General features: G+C 39.7%; 1 protein-coding gene across 6 annotated transcripts in view; it reads left to right on the top strand.

The window, feature by feature from the left end:
* The window catches only part of Efemp1 (EGF containing fibulin extracellular matrix protein 1), a 65,513-nt gene that overhangs the window by 40,464 nt on the left and 2,400 nt on the right, over positions 1 to 22,649 (top strand). For 3 of the 6 annotated variants that reach the window (XM_052734618.1, XM_052734619.1, XM_052734620.1), the window contains exons 5-10: positions 7,360 to 7,482; positions 11,631 to 11,750; positions 12,755 to 12,874; positions 14,034 to 14,153; positions 18,819 to 18,942; positions 19,033 to 19,228. In XM_052734618.1, coding sequence (XP_052590578.1) covers positions 7,360 to 7,482; positions 11,631 to 11,750; positions 12,755 to 12,874; positions 14,034 to 14,153; positions 18,819 to 18,942; positions 19,033 to 19,228 — 803 coding nt within the window. The remainder of the gene's footprint in view (positions 1 to 7,359; positions 7,483 to 11,630; positions 11,751 to 12,754; positions 12,875 to 14,033; positions 14,154 to 18,818; positions 18,943 to 19,032; positions 19,229 to 22,649) is intronic. The other 3 variants (XM_052734622.1, XM_052734621.1, XM_052734623.1) reach the window with 3 other exon arrangements.

Here is a 22,649-nt window from a genome sequence, read left to right as displayed (position 1 = left end):
CCTTTCCTGAGGATCTGAAAATAGAGTAAAAATATTTAAGCTCCACTTATCCTTCTGTCAATCCACATACATTTTAAAATATTTTAAATACATGTGGTGTGTATGTGTTTGAATGCATTTATGTTTGTACATGTTTGTGTTCGTATGTGTGAATTTTCATATCTGAAAATGCAGGAGCCCCTGCCACCCAAGTGTGAAAAATTTTAGCTGTCAGTCCTTGCCTTCCATTTTGTTTTGAGAGTTTCTTATTGCTTACCTCTGTGAATGTCAGACAGATGTGCACTCTCCTATGGTCACACTGAGGGGACAGATGTGCACTCTCACCATGGTCATATTCAGAGGACAGATGTGCACACTCACTATGGTCACACTCAGAGGACAGATGTGCACACTCACCATGGTCACCCTGAGGGGACAGATGTGCACTTTCACCATGGTCACAGAAGGGACAGATGTGCACTGCTACATCTCGCTTTTATATGGGTTTAGGGGATCCTCTGGTCCACACATTTTCCTGGCAAGAGCTTTCTCCCTTGAGCATCTCCCCAGAATTCTCTACATATCTATTTTAACATTTTATAAATCATGTGCATTCCTGTATATTTTAATTTTAAGTATCTTATGCCTCTGAAAACTAATTATTGTGTTTTCTATTGTCATTATTCACTTCAATTTACCCACATATCCATCCTCTACTTCTCTTTATTCTGAAGAATTCAGAATCTATAACAGAAACACAAAGAAGTAATTGCAACATTTTTTAGTCTAGCATCCCTAACCTTCATCTTATCTCCTTGTTATATTTGGAAGTCAGAAAAATGTATAAGGAACATTGTGTGTAAATATCATATGATTTAATGAAGTGGGCAGGAAAGCATAATCAGTAAGGTATCGTGCTCCAAAAGCAAGAGTCACAAAGACATACTTTGTTGGAGAAATGATGCCAAGTTACACGCACCATTTAATACAAAATCTGCTTAATGTCAAATGAACAAGAATACAATCGGTCGCATATAATTAGGAGGTCCCCAAGCCATGCTTGTTATAATGGGCATCACCATAGCCAGGGGCTTGTGTGATGATTTGCCTAAAGGAAAAAACCAGGAATGTGTTTGCTTTGGGATGGGGAGACTGAGTAATCCAGCTGTAAGGCCTCCAAGCAGGAGACCAAACCTCAAGTCACATTACTCATGGAGGACTCAGTAGGCTCAGGAAGTGGAGTTGATCTCCATTCAGCTTATCAGTCACCAGAATTTGATTTGAGGTCCAAGAAACAGCCAGTGCCAACATGCCAGCAAAACACAACTGGATACAAATATATCCCTTCATCAGTAGGATCATAATTATTCCCAAGACTTTCCATTTTTTAAATGGATATGAAAAAATAATAACCAACCTTATAGAATAAACTTGAATTGTCACACAGAAGGGCTTTCATTCTTAGTACTCAGCCACCCAAGAGTAAAGACTGATATTTCAAAATACAGTCATACTACCCAAGGTTGCAGTTGGGTCACTGGGCACAGTTTCTCCTATTCTAGGGCATCTTCCCCAAATATACTTGGTGAGTTATTATGTTTGAGAAAGAAAAGAAAGAGTTCATCTGGGTGTGATACATTCACGCAGATGCCTGGAAATACCCCAATACCAAAATATTCATCTGTAAAAAATGTCACTTTAATGCTCTGAGTGCAATCAGCTGCCCTTTGCTGGTGCATGAAGAGCACTAAAGATTGAGTTCTTGAGCCTTTGTTTTCTTGCTGTTCTTCTGTTTCAGCCTGTGACTTATGGGCACATCTACTTTGTGAATAATACAGATAAGTTAAGCATTCACGTGAACCAGGTGGTTTTCTTCCCACATGTATGAATGGTACACTGAATCCCATCTAATCAGCTTGTATTTGAAATCTATTGTTCCATGGGAAACTAGATGAGCAAGGGTTCACCCTTATTGTTGAAGAAGCAACCCCGATACATGTGGCATGTTTTTTCACATGGGAACAACATATTGCAAGATTGTATTAGAACATGGTACAATGCCAAGGATTTCCAAGACACTTGATTTAGTCACCTTCTCAAACAAAGATTAAACCACCAAGAGGGCTGAAAGCTGATTTTGATGATGTTTTTATTTATCACTGAAGGCACACCAAATTGTTGTTTATGTTTTGCCAGAACTGATAAGAATCTAGAACTATAAATCTACTGCTGGCCATGATGATGACAGTTCTGCTCTGTTAGTAAATATCTCTTTTCTCCACCAGAACTGCTTAGTTTGGGTGAATTCTAGCTGAAGGGTGAAAAGCCAACTGGAACTGGGCATTTCGCCAGATAAATCTGATCCCAGCTCTGGAAAGGAAGCAAACAGGGAACTAGAAAGTCTTTGACAAAAATTGTTGATAAGTGGCTAAAGACTGGGGAGGGAGACAGAAAGCATAGAGACCTAGAAATCTAACTCTAAGCAAAAGGAAGACACAGGGAAGAACCCAGGTATGACATGATTAGCAGTCCTCTAATCCTGAGAAAAAAAATAAAATACACATGACTGCAGGCCAACCTTTGCTACCCACAGTCATGGGAGAGAAGCCTGTAAAGAACTAAATCACAGAAGGAGCAGAAGGGAAGCCTTGGATTTGAACCTCAGGGTTTTTGTAACACCAGGAAGTTCTGACTCTACATGTAACTAGCATCCTCCTTTCTTACCTGTTAACTGTAGACAACAGGATCGTCTGTTTCTTGAGGTTCCCTGGTCAGAGGCTTCAGAAATCTGACTGCTTAATAACATCTTTCCATATAGCAAAGCATTTATGTACTTTATGGCAATTTGTTTTAGAATTTTAATAAATGTCTACATAAAGCTATATTAAATAGTATACACTCTCCTCTAAGTAGATTTTAATCAGCAGCATTAATGGATGACCAGGATTGGAATTACCAGCAGCCACCATTAGATAAGAGAGGTAGAACAACAATGCCCTCAGCTCTAAAAAAAAAAAAAAAAAAAAAAAAAAAAAAAAAAAAAAAAAAAAAAACTACGATGATTTTGAAAAAAAAAAAAACAAAAACAACTCTCCAAATCCCTAAGACCCTCAGTCAACCCCTCCTACTGAAAAAGTTCACTGATACCACAGCTCTAGATCACATGGCAGCAACAGAATCAGTCACTTCAACCCCCTTCCTCCTTTCAGCATGCTGACTGCTAGCAAATCTGCAGTGCCTTCCTCAAAAGTAGTTGGGAGTCATTTCTTAAACTAAAACGACACAAAGCCGAGAGCCATAGTGGTACTCCTGAGCTCTTAGATTGCATGTCACCCTTGCCCATGAAACACACTGAAGTGACTCCACGTCGTGGTAAGTTATCAAATTATGGAAAGAACATTGCAGAGATTAAAATGTTGCATAAGAGAGAAGGAGCAACATGAGTCAGGGATTTGGAAACTCTGAGTCAGAATACAGAGAAGAAGCCAAAACCAGAGAACAAAGGCCTATGCAGGGGCCTAGCAGACACCAGTGAATGGACACCATCCCTATGCTAGCCTGCAGACAATGTCAGAGTCGCAGTGCCACTGACTGGGGAACCTGCTAGAGAGCTCACCAAAGATTATACTAGATTATCTAAAGCAACTAAGGTTGTCAGTGTCAAGAAGCAGAACACCTACAATAGTATAAATCACAAAGAGGGAGATGTGGACACTTTTCTTTTAAATGAAGGAATCAATAAATAATGCCCTTAGTTATTCTCAATATATCAGAATGATTAAAAGTGTTGTGGAATTTTAGGAAGCATGTTCTATTGTTTTGTTCCTTGGTAATATTAACAATAGCCCATGGCTGCTTCATTAATAGCTGTTTGATATAGTGTTCAATACAAACCTCTAGTCCCACATTGAAGTCTCTGAATTTTGCTAGTGACTTGAGCAAGCATTTTATGAGCATATTCTGCTGGACCCAGCACCGGGTTCCTCACACACAGCCCCTGCAGCTGTGGTAACTCCAGCTCCCTGCCATTCTTGGAAAAGTCACTGAGTCTCCTTCTGGTAGGATCTGCCTTCAAAAAGACAGCTTCTTTCCACTACCAGATCCTGTGTCTCATTGCGTTCACACAGCAGCTCAGGACCACCTCCTCTGCAAAGCTTCCATTGCTGCTCACTCTGGGCAATGTGGTCTGAGAGTCCTCTGAACTCAAATGCTTTACTTTGTTTCCATGCAGAAGCAAATTGTTGATTCTGCTGTGCTCCTCAGGCCTACCTATTACTCTGCCTTATGAATTTTACTTCCATAGTCTAAAGCACTGGTCCTACTTTCTGTAAAGCCTGAATACCAAGGTAATGATTCATTCATCCGTTAATTGGGTAAACATTTACTGAAAAACCCATTTCATTCCATGCACTACAGTAAGGGGGGGGCATGGCCGAGTGAGCTTAACTGTCAAGGACAAATGATAGAAAATTAAAAACAAAAACAAAAATTCTTTTCCCCAGAGAATTTGTTCCTAGATTCTCAGGAAAACATGGCTGACCTGAGTCATTTTCCTGTTAAATACAGCAAAGTTTTGCCCACGCAGATGGCCTCCCAAACAGATGTAGGAAGTTAATTCTGCTCACAAACAACAGAGGTTCCTGTAAAGGCAGTGATTGTGCTGCTCTGGCATACTGACATAATACTACACTGAGCCTTCTAATAACAGACAAGTAGAAAAGACGCACAAAAGAGTTTAGAGATGTTTAATGGTTTGACATGACTTTGTGTGGGTGAATAAACAATAATGGGGTCTTCAAAATAATAGCATTATGGCATTTAAATAGACACTATAATTGAAGACAGTCCACAGAAATTCAGCCTATTAAATAAGCTGCTAAATGTGAGGGCTGGGGAGAATAAATACTCTACACTATGGTTAGAAGAGCTACAAACAGGAATGCAGATGAAGCTGCCTCCTGGCTGTAGAGGTTCTGCTTTAACCATTTGTAAGTCCAGATTAAAGGAAAGTTTAATTCACCAGTTAATGCTCACTAGATAAAGTTCTATTGCAGCTTTTTTGTTTTGAGTAGAGAAAGGAAAACAATGTAGTTGGAGTGGCGGTAGTAGCACTTGGGGCTTTGCTTTTATTAAATTACTGTAACTCACCAAATATTTTTATTAAATAATTCTTTTCAAAAGCTAACTAGAGCAAACTCTTAGAAAGAAACCTTACAGGTTTGTAGGTTTAAAACCTATTTCATGATACATTGATCCCAGTGGAAATGTTAGTCTATTTCTCAAAGACACTTCCAAACAAATGATGGGAAAATAAGAAGGAACTTGCAGGACACCACAAACGTGTTGGGGTGGAGGTGGTTTGCAAAGGGTGGTTGCAAAAAGAAAAGCCTCCCTGAGCAGTGCCAAGCCAGCAAGTCCTTGATCTCCTGCCAGCATGGACAGAGGGAACTTGCCACGGTTGGATCTACCAGGATGCTATCTCTCAGGGCTGTTATCACTGTGAATGTTGGCAGATGTTCCTCACATAAAACAATAGGAATTCTGCTGTCATTTCTGCATTAGTGAGCCATAAAGCTCCAAGGAATCCCCAGTAGAAAGGTTTTCATCAAGTGTATGAAAGGGAGCAGATAACTTCACAGTAGGGTCGCTGCTCCAGGGCCTTTCACCTAGAAAGGTTGCTTTGTAGGAGATTGTAAAATAGCATCACAGTGATAGTGTTAATGTATTTCAGAATAACAAGAACAACAAAAAACTCATTAATGTTTAAAATCAGGTTCCAAGAATTATGTTTCAAAGAAAGCCTTACTAGGTTTTATTCAATGAGCAGCCGTACATCACGAGAAATATCCTCATCCTCTTTCCCTCTTTTTCTGGACAGAATATCTCTTATTGCTCCCACACCCAGCTAAGTAGAGAGGTTATCTCAGAACGACCCTCTTTATAAAATGAACAGCTTACTTTATGGCATTGTAGCCTAAGTGCAACAATTCAATTCTCCTTGAAATCACAGAAAAATCAAAAGCAAAATAATACAAAAGGCTACTCTGCTTTAGATAGAAAGCAGAAGGCACAGTTAATTCTCATTGCTGAGAACTGATTTCTTTTCATTGATTTTCAGCTCACCACCCTGAGTCTACCACAGTGATGATCTATGATCCCCTCCCCAGCAAGTCTATCTTGGTTCCATGTAGAAATAATCATCTAAAAATTACACATTTTGTGATAATTTTATTAAAGCTTAGTCTTCCGATGTTAGAGAATAACAAAACTATGCCACCTCCCCTCTTAAACCTAACTTCCTGATGGATATGCGATTTTTTGAATGACTGTGAAGGATATAGACAAGGCAAAATGAATTCCACCTCCAAGCAGCTGTAAATGGTCACACAAGTTCCTACCACACTTTGGTCAGTAACAAACTCTCTAAGTTATCTTCCTTTAGTAAATCCCCCTCTTTTCTAGAACTGTGACTTGCCTCCTACTGAAGACACACGTAGCAATTTTTCCCAGAAGTAAAATGTCTTAGGAAACCATGTATTTTAACCTACACTAACATATCTCTCCTAGAAGAATATGATCAAATTGATGCTTTTCATTTTGAGTTTTGAAATGAAAACTTTATGCATACATGTTATTTTACCATTTAAGAAAAAAAATGCCAAAAACAGCAACAGAGAATATGTAATAGTAAGGTTTAAGAAATTCTGTCAAATTCAAAAGCATTTGCAGCAAAAGTAGGAATCATGCAATCTAATTTAATTCTCTCTCTCTTTGCATGTGAGTATATACACATGCATATGTTACTGGTGATCGAACCTCAGGCATTCCACACACAAAGAAAGTGCTCTGCCAATGAGCTATATTCTAGTCTCATTTTACTTACAGTTTTGAGACAGAGTCTAAGTTACCAAGGCTGGCCTTGAACTTCCTCTGTAGCCCAGGCTAGACATAAATTGGAGATCCTCCTGCCTCAGCCTTCCAAGTAGCTGTTGTTTATTCTCATAGGTATATCCCTGTCTAATAAAAGTATAAAACTACCTTGGGGAAGGATTCATGCCTACTGGGAAAGCGATAGGTGATAGATAAAAGGAAGAAGATAAAGTAAGGCTTTAGCTTTAGCCTCAAGCAGCTACATGGCTAAGATAGGCATGAGAATTATTAGGACCTCTTAAATCTCAAGTGTACACACTGGTAGTTCTGAAATTATTTTATAAGCATTTGAAATAATTTTTCATTTTAAATATCTCCAATATAACATATTATAATGCTTTTAGAGAATAAAGAAAAATTCAATTTAAGAAAAATAAAGTGGCAAATGAAGAGAGCCTCCATATCTTCACAAACAACTGGAATTCTTTCTGTATTGCATGTCTTTCCCAGATATTGATGAATGCACCACAGGGACCCACAACTGTAGAGTGGACCAAGTGTGCATCAACTTACGTGGCACCTTCACATGCCAGTGTCTTCCGGGGTATCAGAAGCGAGGCGAGCAGTGTGTGGGTAAGTTCCTGGTGCAGTATGAACACTCCTGTCCTGAGAATCAAAACAAAGCCCTCCCACTGTAGTGGAGAATGATACCTAACAGCTGCTTCCTCTTCCAAGAGGAACCTTAAGGTTGAGCCAATCTTGAATACTAAAGTGCTATAGACTAAGTGAAAGTAAATTCTAGTCTGAATGGAACCATAAAGACAACTAAGAACTAAATTTTTAATTATGGGTTGTATCACTAACATACTAGTGACAGAGGCTTCTTGTGCCACTGCACAGCAGAACATGGTGCACGGGATAGACGCTAAGGTCAAATGCCCCTCTACCACTGTCTTCTGAGTCTATGGTTACTTAAGTGCTCTGTTATCAACATGTTCATTTGTCTTGTGGAGATCACACTAGTTCCAACTCAGGAGCAGTGGTTAACACATGTGTGGTCTTGTGCCATATGGCTAGCTAGGATCAGACAGAGTTAGCAGAGTCTAAATCACTCGTTCTCAATCTTCCTAATACTGTGACCCTTTAATATAGTTCCTCATGTTATAATGACCCCCATTCATAACATTATTTTATTACTACTTCATAACTGTAATTTTGCTACTGTTATGAATCATAATATAAATATCTGATACACAGAATATCTGATATACAACCCCAAAGGAGTCATGACCCATGGGTTGAGAACCACTGCTCTAAAACCTCTTTACATTGCCATCTTTGATGGTGTTTAAAGTACAAAATGAAGCTCTATACCCAAGGGAGTCTGAGAGGACACCTCCTGGAGGGCTAGGGCCATGTCAGCTTGTGTCACTGCTGGGGCCACAGTCCCCACAAAGTGCCCAGTACATGTAGTAGATGATCTGCATACATTCTGAATGAATGAAAGAACACAGTTTGAGGAGGCCAGCTGGCATGCAGTGAAGTAGAACAGCACTCTGGCTCACTCAACCAAGAGGCCCAGGAGAAGTCATGAACCTCTGTGATTGGCTCCTTCTGCCTGTCTGTTTACATACCTAACCTCTTACCACAGACCAGTGGAAAGGCCAAATTTTCTCTTAGGAGCAGAGAGACAGGCAGCCAGCAACTTCTACCTGAGAATGTGAGCTGTTGACATGAGTATGTCAGCACTCAGCTCCTTGTAGAGCCTGGCTGGCTCTGCCTGCCATGGGCTGTGCCTAGGTGCTGGAATAGGTGCCCAGACTCAAGGAAGGACCAGGGTTTCTAATACTGGAAGCTATGACACAAAACAAGAGTGCTGGAAAACTCCACAGATGCCAAAGCTATGCTCTTTGGGTTAGTTGGGAAAATAAACACTGAGGGCCTAAAAGTACAGTAGTAATACACTCCACTGCAGGATGAACTGAAGACAAGGGAACACAGAGAGACAGGTTTACGGGGAAGTGGAAAGATGAACTCACATCTGATCATGTGTGTGTTGCTATTGCCTTCACCCACAAAGGTAGTTCTACATTCCTTGGTAGAACAAAGGGGTTTCTTCATCAGTCCTATTGCATCAACACCCTCCCTCCCAAAGACAGTTGCACCACAGCTTCTTCTCACTGCTTACGGTTCTGTGCCATGCATTTACACACATTTCTTTACAGAAAATTGAGAGATTCACCTACAAAACCTATTCCACTATTAAATCCCAACCTAGAGTCACCTCCCCCAGGAGCCATGATCTATCCAAATATAATTAGTCACTTCTTCCTCCTTCCAATTAAGATTAAGTAGACCTTTTCTGGAAATTTCCAATCTGTTGCAGTCTGGTACTTACGTAAAACATAATAAAAGTGTTGTGCTGTTTTCAATTGCCAGGGCTAAATATATACTCTTGAGTTTCTATACTTGTTATGGATTGACCCAATCTACAGTCAGCAGGCCACTAAGAAGCTTGCTCTCTCTGTCCCTTGTATACCTTTTTATTACTGATTTTCACTCTGTAGAGTAACATGTTTCTGCCTATATTCCATGCAGACAGATGCAGAATATGTGTGCAGATATGAATACAACCTTATTGCCAAGTGCAATGCTGTAAAATGAATGTCTACTAGTTGAAGAGAGAGGCACCATTGAGCTGAGAGCTGACTGTGTGCCAGGTACAGTTCTAGATGCTAAGAAATAGGATTAAGCAAACAAATTTTACAGAATCATTACCCTGGAGGAGCTATTAGAAAAAATTCATACGTATTGACTAGTGACAGTGGCACCTGGCTATTACAGGAAGCAGTATAAACAATAGCTCTTAATTAATGTAAGGTTCCTATTCATCAAATAATGTGATTGAGCACCTACAACACTAGTCCTTGCTCTTGAGCATTAAGCATATAGCAGAGAGTAGATAAATATCATCCATCTCCACCTCAAGGAGTGAGACAGCTCTTATTTGGCTCAGATAATAGTGAGAGAGACAGGCAAGCAAATAAACACATATCTCAGTATTAAGCAACAACAGAGGCTACAAGGAAGTCTAAAGCAGGATAAGGGTATAGATGGGGCATAATACACTATCATATATAGTGAAAGGGGTATCCTCCCTGAGTACCATGAAGCAGATACAAAGGCTATGTGGATGTCGCTCTCTAGTTATTTCAGTGTGCTGATTAATCAACAACATTTTGCATCTTTCTGATAATACTTCACACTTCATTACCTGGTATGCTCCAGATCCATGGCCTACCCTGTACCATGTACACTTTCCAACCATTCCACCATATGGAATAAGAAATGAAAGCTTCAGAAGCCAAGACATGGAATTGCCAGACCAGAGTCAAGCTCAGGTTAGCCTCAGGCCACTGAAACACACTATTGTAAAGCAGCAACACCATTTTGTTCATTTTTATTCTCTTTTTACCATATCACTCTATAGTGCTGTATTGTATGTGCAAAATTGTCCTATTAAACCACACAGGCTACGCCGCAGTTGTCACGAAGTGTAGGCATGAGGTAATGACATTTTATTACGCTTCTAAGAGGGTCTGTCTCTGCAAGTTCTCCGCTGAGCGTTTTATAGTTGGAAATATTTATCAAAGAAGCACACAGGCTGGAACACTTCATCCAAACGTCAGGACATGCTCAAAAGGTCACTTGTGTAGTGTCCTTTCCTTTCACAATGTTCTTTCATTTGACCCTCACAAAACTTCCTAAGATACACATGGCAAGCCTTCCTATCAGGTTCTGAACAAACACCAAGGTACAAATGTTTAAATGGCTTAGCCACAGTCACCAGCTGAGCACAGCCCATATCTCTCCTCTCTTAATTGAAAGCTGTATCTTCATTCTTTTTCATTTTCCTCACTTTAATTAAGCTTTTTGGCACCACAAACTGACATCCTTGCGTGTGTGTGTGTGTGTGTGTGTGTGTGTGTGTGTGTGTGTGTGTGTGTGTATGTGTGTGTGTGTGTGTGTGTGTGTGTGTGTGAGAGAGAGAGAGAGAGAGAGAGAGAGAGAGAGAGAGAGAGAGAGAGAGAGAGAGGGAAATGTTTTAATCTCTTTTCTTTCTTTACATTTCAGTGCATTCATTTATTGCTAACATGGGTATGTGGTTGGTCTTTTGTTTTGTTTTTTGTTTGTTTTAGTTTTTTTTAAGACAGGATTTCTATATGTAACAGCCCTGGCTGCCGTAGAACTTTGCTGTGTAGATCAGGCTGGCCTTGAACTCACAGAGTGAGTTCTGCCTGCCTCTGCCTCCAGAGTGCTGGGCTTAAAGGTGTGTGCCACCATGCCTGGCTTGATCTTTGTTCATTATGTCTTACTTAGCTGATGGCCAAAGTGTGTTTAAAGTACATGTATGCTAATTTTAAGAGAGAGGGTGAAAGGAGAGATTGAGGAAGGGAGGGAAGAAGATTATTTTTAACACAAGATCTTCCTATGTTTTCTACATTATTGCCACTGAGAATTCAGTAAGTCCACAACTTGGTTCTAGGTTTTTAGGTTTGGGGGTTTTTGCTTGCTTGATTGATTTGGTTTGATTTTGTTGCTTTTTTTTAAGACGAGGTTTCACTATGTAGCTCTGGCTGTCATGGAACTCACTATATAGATCAGGGTAGCCTCAAATTTACAGAGACCCACCTGCCATTGCCTTCCATGTGCTAGGATTAAAGGCATGCACCACTGTGCCCAGTTAACAACTTGGTTCTATGTCTGTGCCATCTACTTAGATATAGATGAATGCACCGTGCCTCCATATTGCCACCAAAGATGCGTGAACACACCAGGTTCCTTCTACTGCCAGTGCAGCCCTGGGTTTCAGCTGGCAGCGAACAACTATACTTGTGTGGGTAAGTCCTGTGAGAACTGCTGGGCTGGCTGACTGACCAACTTCTGCCTCAAGGAAAAGGAAGCCCAAATGAACTGGTTCCCACCCGCCTCCCTCAGGGTCATAAAGCTGAAAAGACAATAGCTAATGTGTTTCTTAAAACACATCAGGATATGAATGGAAAACATTTTTAACTTTGGTTAAAATAGTTCTCCTCTATGGGTGTGTGTGTGTGTGTGTGTGTGTGTGTGTGTGTGTGTGTGTGTGTGTGTATTTTTTTTAATGTAACTACAGATTAATGGATACGCATACCTCAATTAGTCAACAGTATGTGATAGAATGCTGAAGAGGCCAAAGGGTTACTGGAAGTTCAAGTGCATCAACTTTCCACTAACAGTGCATGTGACCCTTACATGCCTCTTCTCCCCTTTCAGAGTGCAATGTCACACATGGCACATGATTCTAAGACTGGCACAACCTGGGAGGAATCTAGTGCAGGAAAGGGAAAATACCCTTTTCACAGTATTTTCTCTGTGTTGGAGCATAACAAAACTCTGCATGGGTCTCAAAGGATTATGCTATAATTGTCAAGGAATTTAACAGGAACCATTTAAAAAGTAATAAATAGCCAGATAACTCTTTACCACCGCATGCTGAGAGACCATATCAGTTTGAGTGTCTTATAACAATTATTTATGGATTTGGATTTTGAATCTGAACAATGTAAGAAAATAGGTGCTGGAATGTATGTTTATTGGAAGCATTCGATTCTTTAGGGGAAAATTTATCAAACATCAAACTGTCATTCCTAGAAAAAAATATTCTGGTATTTCTAAAAAAAAGTGTGTGACAGACTTTTGAAGTTGTTCCAACAACTGTGAAACTAAATGGATGTTCTCCAGTGAGCTCCTACAGCAAGGCACCACTTGCTATCAAGTGATACAGGCACAAAAGAGCAAGGCTGAGCCTAAAAATGTCCAGCTACATACACAGAGATATATGTAGATTTAAAACCTTTCCTTGCAGATATAAATGAATGTGATGCCAGCAACCAGTGTGCTCAGCAATGCTACAACATTCTCGGGTCATTCATCTGTCAGTGCAACCAAGGGTACGAACTGAGCAGTGACAGGCTCAACTGTGAAGGTAACATGTTTGCCAAATATCTTATAGCAAGGGCAACCTTACTGACATTTTGTTGCCTGGTTGTTCTGCTGATGAAAAAAAAAAAATGTTGCTCCCACAAATTCTGTTCTTGAAATCTTATAAAGGCAGTTCAGTGAGAACCATGGCTTTTGAGCCTGTTACTGGAAGAAATAAGAAGCATTGAGTAGCTGGAACACAAGGTATAGCCTAGGAGTGTCTTGATTCTCAAAGTATGCTCCAGTGGCAGCTTCTGCTGGGAGCTTGTGAGAAACTGAGAATCCCAGAACCCATTGCCAATTTCCCAAGACAGAATCTGCACATGTAAGTTAACAAAGAGCTGAGGGTATGGTTAAAAAAAAAAAAAAAAAAAAAAAAAGACACCTGGCTTTATCCACGCACTTTGTGGCCTGAACACACTTTTAAAGAAGTCTGGGTTGCAGTTTCTAATGAGTAAAAAGATGGTCAGTCAGTGGAATGGGTAACCTTGAAAGTCCAGTGAATATGTTCATCCTGGGTAATTCTAGGAGCTTAAGGCATCATGAGGGGGGTGCCATCAACATTTGATGCTCATACCTCCTTCATGATTCTGTCCATGTTTATTTGGGATTACATAGGTCATAACCAACCAAAGAAGGCTCAAATCATGCAATGTTGTTTAAAACCATAAGGAGTCATCTCAAGACTGCTGCCTCTGTCCTGCTTAACAAACTATAGGGTGGTTGCTAATTCTGAAATGCAGAAGATTCTTCCTCAGAACTCCACACCATGCCAAGATGTCACCTCTGTAAAACTGCACAGGTGTGGAACTTGAAGTTTAAAGTTCAAGAGAGCTCAGCAGCAAGGTCATACCATACTGAATAGGCAAATATAAATTTGCTACCTGAGTAGGTCTTCAGAACCCCAAGTGAAGAGTGTCAATCATGAGCCCATTTACTTAGTGCCCTTAGCCTCAGTGAAAACTGCTGTAAGAAAACCTCTGCAGGCTGGGAGGGAAAGAGGGAAACTGACATGATGCCACAGTTGGCATTTCAGACAGAGCCTTGAACTTCTTCTGTTTGCATTGCTTTGACACTCTTTAGCTTATTTAAAAGTATGTAATATAAAACTAGTGCAGGAAAGTTTCTCAGCTCTGTGTTTGTGCTTTTGTCTGATTCTACAGACATTGATGAATGCAGAACCTCAAGCTACCTGTGTCAATATCAATGTGTCAATGAACCAGGGAAGTTCTCATGCATGTGCCCCCAGGGCTACCAAGTGGTGAGAAGCAGAACCTGCCAGGGTAAGCTCACTGTTCTCATACAGCTGAAGTTCAGAGGTAGCCAGGAAGAATGAGGAGAAAGTTACAGGATTCAGACCTTGATTGTACAATTTAAGTTCCTGACTTATAACATTAATAGAGTACATTTTATGAAAGGGAGATTCAATGGCTTTGACTTTTTTAAACTTTAACTTCCTTTCTAAAAACTGTAATTTAAATAAATGTTACTATTTCTTAATATATTATTATCTGTGAAATTACAAATTCATAGCAAGGTGCATCTGAATATTAAGGCACAAAATAGTCATAATAAATGGCTTCCCATTTGACAGACCCTTGGTCAGTCAAAGTATAGCTTTAATACACAGGCCCACAAGAATTTCCAATAATCTACCAAAAAAGATTCATTTACTAAAATATTTACCCTGAGTTTTGAGTTTAGAGCCCACTCTTACTACTTAGGCTAGACATACCTTAATCAAGCCTCAAAGGCTCCAACATATCAAAATTCTGAATTACGTACACTTGGAGGGTGATAGAGGGTCTTTCTAGATAACCCAGGCTGACCTCAAATTTGTAGCCCTCCAGCTTCTGCCTCCTAAATGCTGAGATTACAGGCATATGTCACCACTCCGAGCCAATTAATGTAGGATTTTAGGTGTTAAAAAGAACAAAACTCATGATGGATATTAAAATGTGTTTGAACAACTCAAAAAAAGCAAGCATTGATCTAATAATGGCTAATGACCATGGGCCCAATTTCAAAAATAAATGCTAGGATGGTCCTTGTGTCTTCTCATGGGTAGAACAGAGAGCTCTCTGCAAACATACACTTCAGAGTCTGACAGGAAGATGGGAAAACATGCACCCTTCCTCTAACCTTCAATGCTGTATATAGTTTGAAATTTCACTAATGGAAGAAAGATTATCAAATAAAGACAAAAATACAGATAATCCCAGAAAATCTTATATAAACACATTTACACAAAACAGTGGAAAAAAAGAAAAGTATGACTGACCCTAGTGACAGAAAACCTGTGTGAATCTAACTCTACTTTGTTCTGTCTGTACAGTCTGAACAAATCATCAGACTTCTCTAAGCCTTTGCTTTCTCTTTGGAAAAGCAGAAGTGTGGGAATGAAACAAAATAACACATTAAATTATTTACACAACTCACAGTGTTTTAATGAAATTTACTTAGCAATGTAAATGAGCAATAGTAAATCTCTAGAGAGTCCCTTTTACTTGGAATTAGAAAGACTACACATGAGGACAGGAAAGCTCTTATCTTTAAAAGGACAGATGGAGGGCATGTAGAGTCTAGTCTAATGGCACAATTGTATGGGAGCAGCTATGAACTCAAGGACATCTGAGACCTGGGATTTTGTAGTATGGAAACATACCCCAGCTGGTAGGTATAAGTGTAAGCAGAATGTCATCTCTTGCACAATGAACATCTTTATAACCTTTCCCAGGTTACTAGAAATTCTGCAAATGTTAATTGTGGGAAAACATTGCATTCCAATTATCTCACTTAACCCTAATTGAGATATGAATATTACATGCAGGAAAATATTAGCCAGTCAAATATTTTAACCAGTTCCCCTGGAATCATCCAAACAAATGTCTATGTGTTTCTAATCACAAGTGGATTTGATAGTCAGCAAAGACAGATTCAAATTAATGCATAATAGGATCTTATTTGCTTGTGCTATATCTTTGGGAATATTTCTGTTATAATTGGGGACAAAAATTGAAATCAAGTTAGAGTTCACAGTGCTGACATGTTGAAGATGCACAGAAGCAAAATGCTTGCTTATGCAAAATGTCTTTTCATCATACAGACTTACATTCTTTTAACATTTAAAGCAATTGCTTCCATATATTGAAACCCTAATTTGTAAGAACAGAGTAAAATCTAACATATTTGGATTTTTATCTTCTCCCAAGAAGTTCAAAGGGTCTGATATAAATGTTCTCATGACTGTAAGTCACAAAAATCAGAGCACTGTGCACGTGTTTATCTAGAGAGGGTCAAAATAAGATGTACTTACTCACACATACATATCAAATATTTTAATGTTGTTTCTTCCTGAAATTTTTTTCCAGAATGATATAGTTATTGATTATGCTAGATCCTAAGTTACTGAAAGTAATAAATGAAGTCATAGGCTCAAGTTTCCTTCTGCTCCTGCCATTCTCCACAGTACCAACCAGTATCATTATTCCTTATATCTGAACATCACCATCATTTTGCAAAAAGGTGGAAATATTTAAAGGATACGTCAACAGCAACTTCCAGGGAATCTAGATTTTCTTTGTCTTTAGCTATAGTCCAGCCAAGAAGACAGTTCTTATAACTTATTCTCAGAAACTATAGCTTTTCCAATTTCCTCCTGGATTGAAGAAAACTTTTGCCAGCTGGAAATTAAAAGAACTGTTTTTCTCTGAAGACACTGCATGGAATTATTCTCACAATAGAACTATCCCTGTTACCTTATGACCTTGAACTTATCTCTGGTTTTCCTCCATATGCAACCAAGATATCCTTGTCACTTAGCTCCATACAGCTTGTATGAGAAACAACTGAATTAATATTCATCAAAGTCCGGTGATCCATGCCTTTACAAAGCTAATGGAAAGATTCAGCCGCCCTCCACAAGAGCTTACAAGCTAGGAGCACAACAAACAACAAGCAAAACACAGATTCTGATAACGTAAAACAGAAAGCAGCAGAGACCCTAAAGGGACAAGACCAGGTTTAAAACTTCAAAATTCACAACCTAGCACCTGGCCAGCTGACTTGAAGCAGGATTACGTAAATCACTTCAGGAAAGACAAATGAAGGAATGAAAATATTTACTTGTAGGAAAGGCATGATTCATAAAAGGCTTCCATAAGACAAAATAGAAACTACAATTCATATGGAAAGAAGTAGGAATTGCATAAGCATATGGACGTTAAGTATTGCTATTGACATACAATAATGCTTGTTAGTAACACCCTTTCTTCAACTGTCTTCTTGGGATCCAACTAGCCAAATCTAAAATCAGCCCCTGTCTAGCCTGTCTTAACCATCACTCTCGTTCCTAAGACTCTCTCCTCATCAGGCTGCTTCTGTTTATATTACCTTCCTTACTTGCCTGCCACCATGACAATTCCTTCTTCCTCACAGTCCTAAACTACCTCTGCTGTATGAGGTGGGACACTTCATAGCTCACTTTTCAGTGCCTCGTCCGGAGGACTCAACCCCCTCCCAGAGCACTACTGCCACTTCAATAACCCTTGCAGGCTGTTATTAAAAATCTCTCTCTCTCTGTCTCTCTGCCTGTCTGTCTGTCTCTGTCTGTCTCTCTCTCTCTCTCTCCCCCTCACACTCTCTCCCTCCCAAACCCTTTCCCAGGCTCCTGAAATAGCTGCCCTCCCTTAGAAATGTTCCCCTTTTTACCTGAGAATTCATTTACACGCCATCCTTACAGGCCCACTTGAGATGCCCCTCTTTCATTCTGTTCCCTAACCCTCCGCACACTATCAGCTGTGCTTCAGCTTTGTAGTGCTCTTACCTACCTCTTAATTGCATTTTACTCTGTAAATAACTGTTGGTGTATCTATATTCACAATTAGGTTATCAACTCCTTAGAGCAGGAGATGAAATTTTTTTGTTGGTGTTTTGTTTACTATCGTATAAGCAAAGTCATAATTAGCATTTGACTTTGAATTCAACAACTGGACAACTGAAGAATGATTAAAAAAAAAATCAGGAAATGTCATGTATTAGTTAGTACCCAGTGACTCAGCTCTATCTATACTGATGTCAGTGCAGCAAATTGAGGTCAAACTTGAAAGAACTGGATGGCTAAGCCAGGGCCCTAACAGGCTCCTCTAGCAGCCCTGGCATGGACCAGGCCTTAGTTTCGGTTCACTAGAATGGGCTGGAGCTAAGCAAGCAATTCTCAGGAAAACCACAACTTAGGGGCAACCAATCAACAGGTGCCCCCCAGCCTCCTGCTGGCTCAGCAGACCCCCAAACCTCTTCTGCTGGCTCAGCAGATGTCCCCCAGACTTCTGCTAGCTAAAGATAGCTTTCCCTATCCTCCTGTCAACAAGCCCCTAGACACTAGACTCCCCGACCACCACCGCCAATGGGACCCTAACCACTTCAGCCTCCCACCAATCAACTCCCAGACTAATCTTTCCTCCACCAATCACCACCAGATTAATCCTTGCTCTCTGAAATTTCCCTAACTCTGCTTAAAAGAAACTTGTGACACCCCTCCCCCTAACCCAAGTCGCTATTTGCCACCCCATCATGCTGGAAATAAATGCTCTTGCTAAATTGCATATGCGACTGGTGGTCTTTCTTGGGGACTTCCCTCAGACCCTAACAAAACTCATGTCTTGTGTCTAAGAGCAAACTGGACAAGCCAGATGTGATGGTATACACATGTAATCTTAGATTAGGAGGCTAAGACAGGAGAATTTTAAGCTCAAGGCCAGATTTCATTATACTGTTTCACACCAGCTTGCTCTACATGGCAAGACACTGGCATACACCCAAAACAAATAAAAATAAATAAAAGTAAACTGACTGCAGTCTAGATTCCCTCTGGTGCTTCCTTACAAGCTAGAATCTGCCACACACACAATTTGCTTAGGACAGTAAACTCTTTAACCCTGTGACTGCAGATATAAATGAATGTGAGACCACTAATGAATGCCGAGAAGATGAAATGTGCTGGAATTATCATGGTGGCTTCCGTTGTTACCCACGAAACCCATGTCAAGATCCCTACGTTCTAACATCAGAAAAGTAAGAAACATTAGAACCTTTACATTAACAGTAAGAAGTTTTCTGGTCCTCCTGAGCCAAACTGGTGACTGCTTCTGTGTTTGTCTCTAGCCGATGTGTTTGCCCAGTCTCAAATGCTATGTGCCGAGAACTGCCCCAGTCCATAGTCTACAAATACATGAGCATCCGATCTGACAGGTCCGTGCCGTCAGACATCTTCCAGATACAGGCCACAACTATTTATGCCAACACTATTAATACTTTTCGGATTAAATCTGGAAACGAAAATGGAGAGTTCTACCTACGAGTAAGTATGTTTAGGCGGTATTAGCCAGTGGGAAGATAGCTGTTTATTGTGTGCATTCATGTGAGAATTAATCTAAAACCTAAAAAGTTTCACAAGTAGGCACATGTCTAGCCTTCTGGAGTATATTTGGTAATACTATCAGATATTAAAATCTACTTTTTACAGAAGAATGAGATTCTGAAAAATTAAGTAGTCTCCTGAAAGCCACCCAGATTCCAAGCCCTAGAATCTAATAAAGCTGTGTGTTATTCCCAAAAACACAAGCATGTCCCAAACAGGTACTGCAAATGTAAGCCGTTTAACTGTACAGAGAAAAACACCGTGCAAATTTTTCTTGTGGTAAAGTTTATGGATTGTTTTGGTGTTTACACATTTAACCTGTCCCTTGAGAACTTCCTTCTCGCTCCAGAGTAGCAGGGTTCCATTTCTTTGCCAGAAAATTAGAAGTAATTAATTTCTCAGAACCAATTTCTAAAGAGAAAAAAAACAACTCAAAATCCTGTCCATTGCTTTTATTTTTCCTAATAGGAAAGAGTAAGTTTCATTAACATACAGTGTTTTAAACTTCAGCTATACTAGGTATTTGTAGAAGTTGCCTCAACATGAGTTTTACACAGTTCAGATGCCTATTAATCACTAATCAGTAACTGCATGATAGCACAACAGCTCTTCTCAAAAACTTCAATAAAGTAAATTTCTATTTTGAACTTTTAGCCATCATTTAAAGAAGATAAAAGCTTCCTATCCTAATCATCATGCAGTTAGATGAAGTCCCAACATGTTTTTTTTTCCTCTATAGTAAACCTGGCATTTTGAAAATTATTTTTATTTATATCTGCTTTTATTTTTCTGACTTGATTTTTAAAGCATAAATAATATTTTTCTCCAGAAATCCTTTTCTTGTGAATGATGTGAAACATTATCAACTTAGTATAGTGTTAGACAAATGTTTCGCAGTTAAAACAAAAACGTTTAAAGATAGGTGTGAATGTACATGCCTGAAATCCCAGCATTCAGGAGAGGGAGTCAGAAGGACTGCAAAGTTGAGGCCAGCCTAGGCTATCCAGTAAGTCAGAGGCTAGCCTGTGTCTGAGGCTAGTCTGAAGTTCTGAGAAAGAGTTCATCTCAAATTAAGAAAAAGAAATATAACAAAATAAAAAAATAGATGCTCTAAGAATATTTATCACACAATTAAAATAAACTCCTACAAAAATTCTACACTGAAATTCCACCTGTAGACAGCATTTAATGCACAAGGACCAACCAGCAGGTATTAGTTGAGTACCTATTGTGTTCTCAGCCTTGTGCTGGCTGCTTTGAGAAACCTAGAAGACATTCAGTGCATGATTCCTTCTTTCAAAGAGCTTTTTACTTTGCTAATTTTACCCCAAGCCAACTTACTGTTTAATTCTCTGGCCCACATAGAGGCCATGGCCATGGATAAGATCACTCATGAAGAGAATAGAAGGAATGGCCCAAATTGCTGAGAAGAGGACCTGAAGGAAAGAAGGCCTCAATCATGAAGCTTTCCCCTATAAACTGACCTGAGGCCCATTGATCATCTCATCCACCATGACTTCCATGTCACCCTGCTACCAACTCCCCAACCCCCAGCCATGCCCAGACATTTCTTGTCATTCAAAACAGTATCACACGAGAATCTTGGTCTTCGGTGACACATCCAGTAGCTGACCATCCTCTTTTCACCATGCTCTCATTCTCACTCTGTGAGCTCCTGTCACTAATACCTCACTTCTCCAGCCAACAGCCCCAGATAAATGCTATAATCCACATATCTACTCCATACCAAGCTTGTAAATCCAGGTTGCTAATACTGTAAAAGTTTAGTCTCTACTTTCAGATAGATCCTTAGTATGTTCAACAATCTCATTGCTTTTCTTGTTTCTTTCATACCATTCTCTTCAGTCCTTGTTCTCAAATGTTCTTATATTTAGTAAGTCCTTATACCCTACTTTTGAGTAGGTGAGTCACTTCCTGCTTTGAAACCACTGACACCAGCATTAACACTAACAGGCATAAATTTCCCATTCTACGCCATGAAAATGTACGTCTGTGTTCTCCATCTGGTTTCCAAAGATATTTTATATTTGTCAGTCAAGACCAACCCAGCACCATGTATTCCTCATTCCATCTCCTCTGAAACCCTAGTATGTCAGACTCCCCTCTACCTCCAAACTTTGAATCCCTCTACATGTTACACTGTCTCTTTGTCTTTCAGTAAAATACTTTACTGGCATTGCTTGGGGGAAAAAACACCAATGATATCCATAATGTTAAATCCAAGGACACTTTTCAATTCCAATATTTGATTGTCCTTTGCTCTGTTGGATGCTGCTGTCTACTTACATGTTCTCCACTTAAGCATTTATTTCTTCTCATCTTTATTCTTTTTCTAATTTTTGAATTATTTGTATGTATTTTTATAAGTATATGAACACATGTGTTCCTAGGTGCCTGCAGAGGCCAGATCCCTTGGATTTGGAGTTACAGCAGTTGTGAGCCACCTGATGTTGGTTCTTGGATCTGAGCTCTATTCCTCATGTTAGAGCAGCAGACAGTCTTAACCAGCAGCTATCTCTCTAGCCCTTTGATTTCTCTCCTCTGTCAATTCCTTCAATGTCATTCTTTCCCAGAGCTCTGTAGTCTGTCCTAGTTTAATGTGTATCTCTTGTAGTGATAGCTAAATTTTATTTTATTTTATTTTATTTTATTTTATTTTATTTTTTTGGTTTTTCGAGACAGGGTTTCTCTGTGTAGCTTTGCGCCTTTCCTGGGACTCACTTGGTAGTCCAGGCTGGCCTCGAACTCACAGAGATCCACCTGGCTCTGCCTCCCGAGTGCTGGGATTAAAGGCGTGCGCCACCACTGCCCGGCCATATAGCTAAATTTTAATTCATGCTTCTATCCTTTGTATCCAGATTCGTTCGTTACTGCCTCCCCCATGCATCTCCTTCCACCCTCCAATGTGCACTCCATGTGCAGTTCTAAACATGTTACTTTACAGAACTTCTCTTGCTCCATGGTGAGTCTAAGGCAGGTTCTCAACCTTCCTAATGCTGTGATACTTTAACACAGTTCCTCATGTTGTGGAGACCCCAGCCATAAAATTATTTTTGTTGCTACTTCATAACTGTAATTTTGCTACTGTTATGAATTATAATGTAATAACCTACTTTTTCTGATGGTCTTAGGTGACTCCTGTAAAAGGGTCAATCGACCCCAATAGGTCTCAACCCACATATTGAGAGCCCCTGCTCTAAGGCATTTGAAAGCCTTACCTCATGTTTCAGGAATATGTATATATACCTTTGCATTCATACTTTTTATATCCAGACAGCCTAACACTTGTCATATTCTATTTAAATTAACTACTCTGTGTGTTTGTGTGTTTGTTTGTTTG

Source organism: Peromyscus californicus, unplaced genomic scaffold (assembly GCF_007827085.1).
Source record: "Peromyscus californicus insignis strain IS unplaced genomic scaffold, ASM782708v3 Scaffold_13__1_contigs__length_99412109, whole genome shotgun sequence".
NCBI classification, from domain to species: Eukaryota; Metazoa; Chordata; class Mammalia; order Rodentia; family Cricetidae; genus Peromyscus; species Peromyscus californicus.
This window is presented reverse-complemented; position numbering and strand designations above follow the sequence as displayed.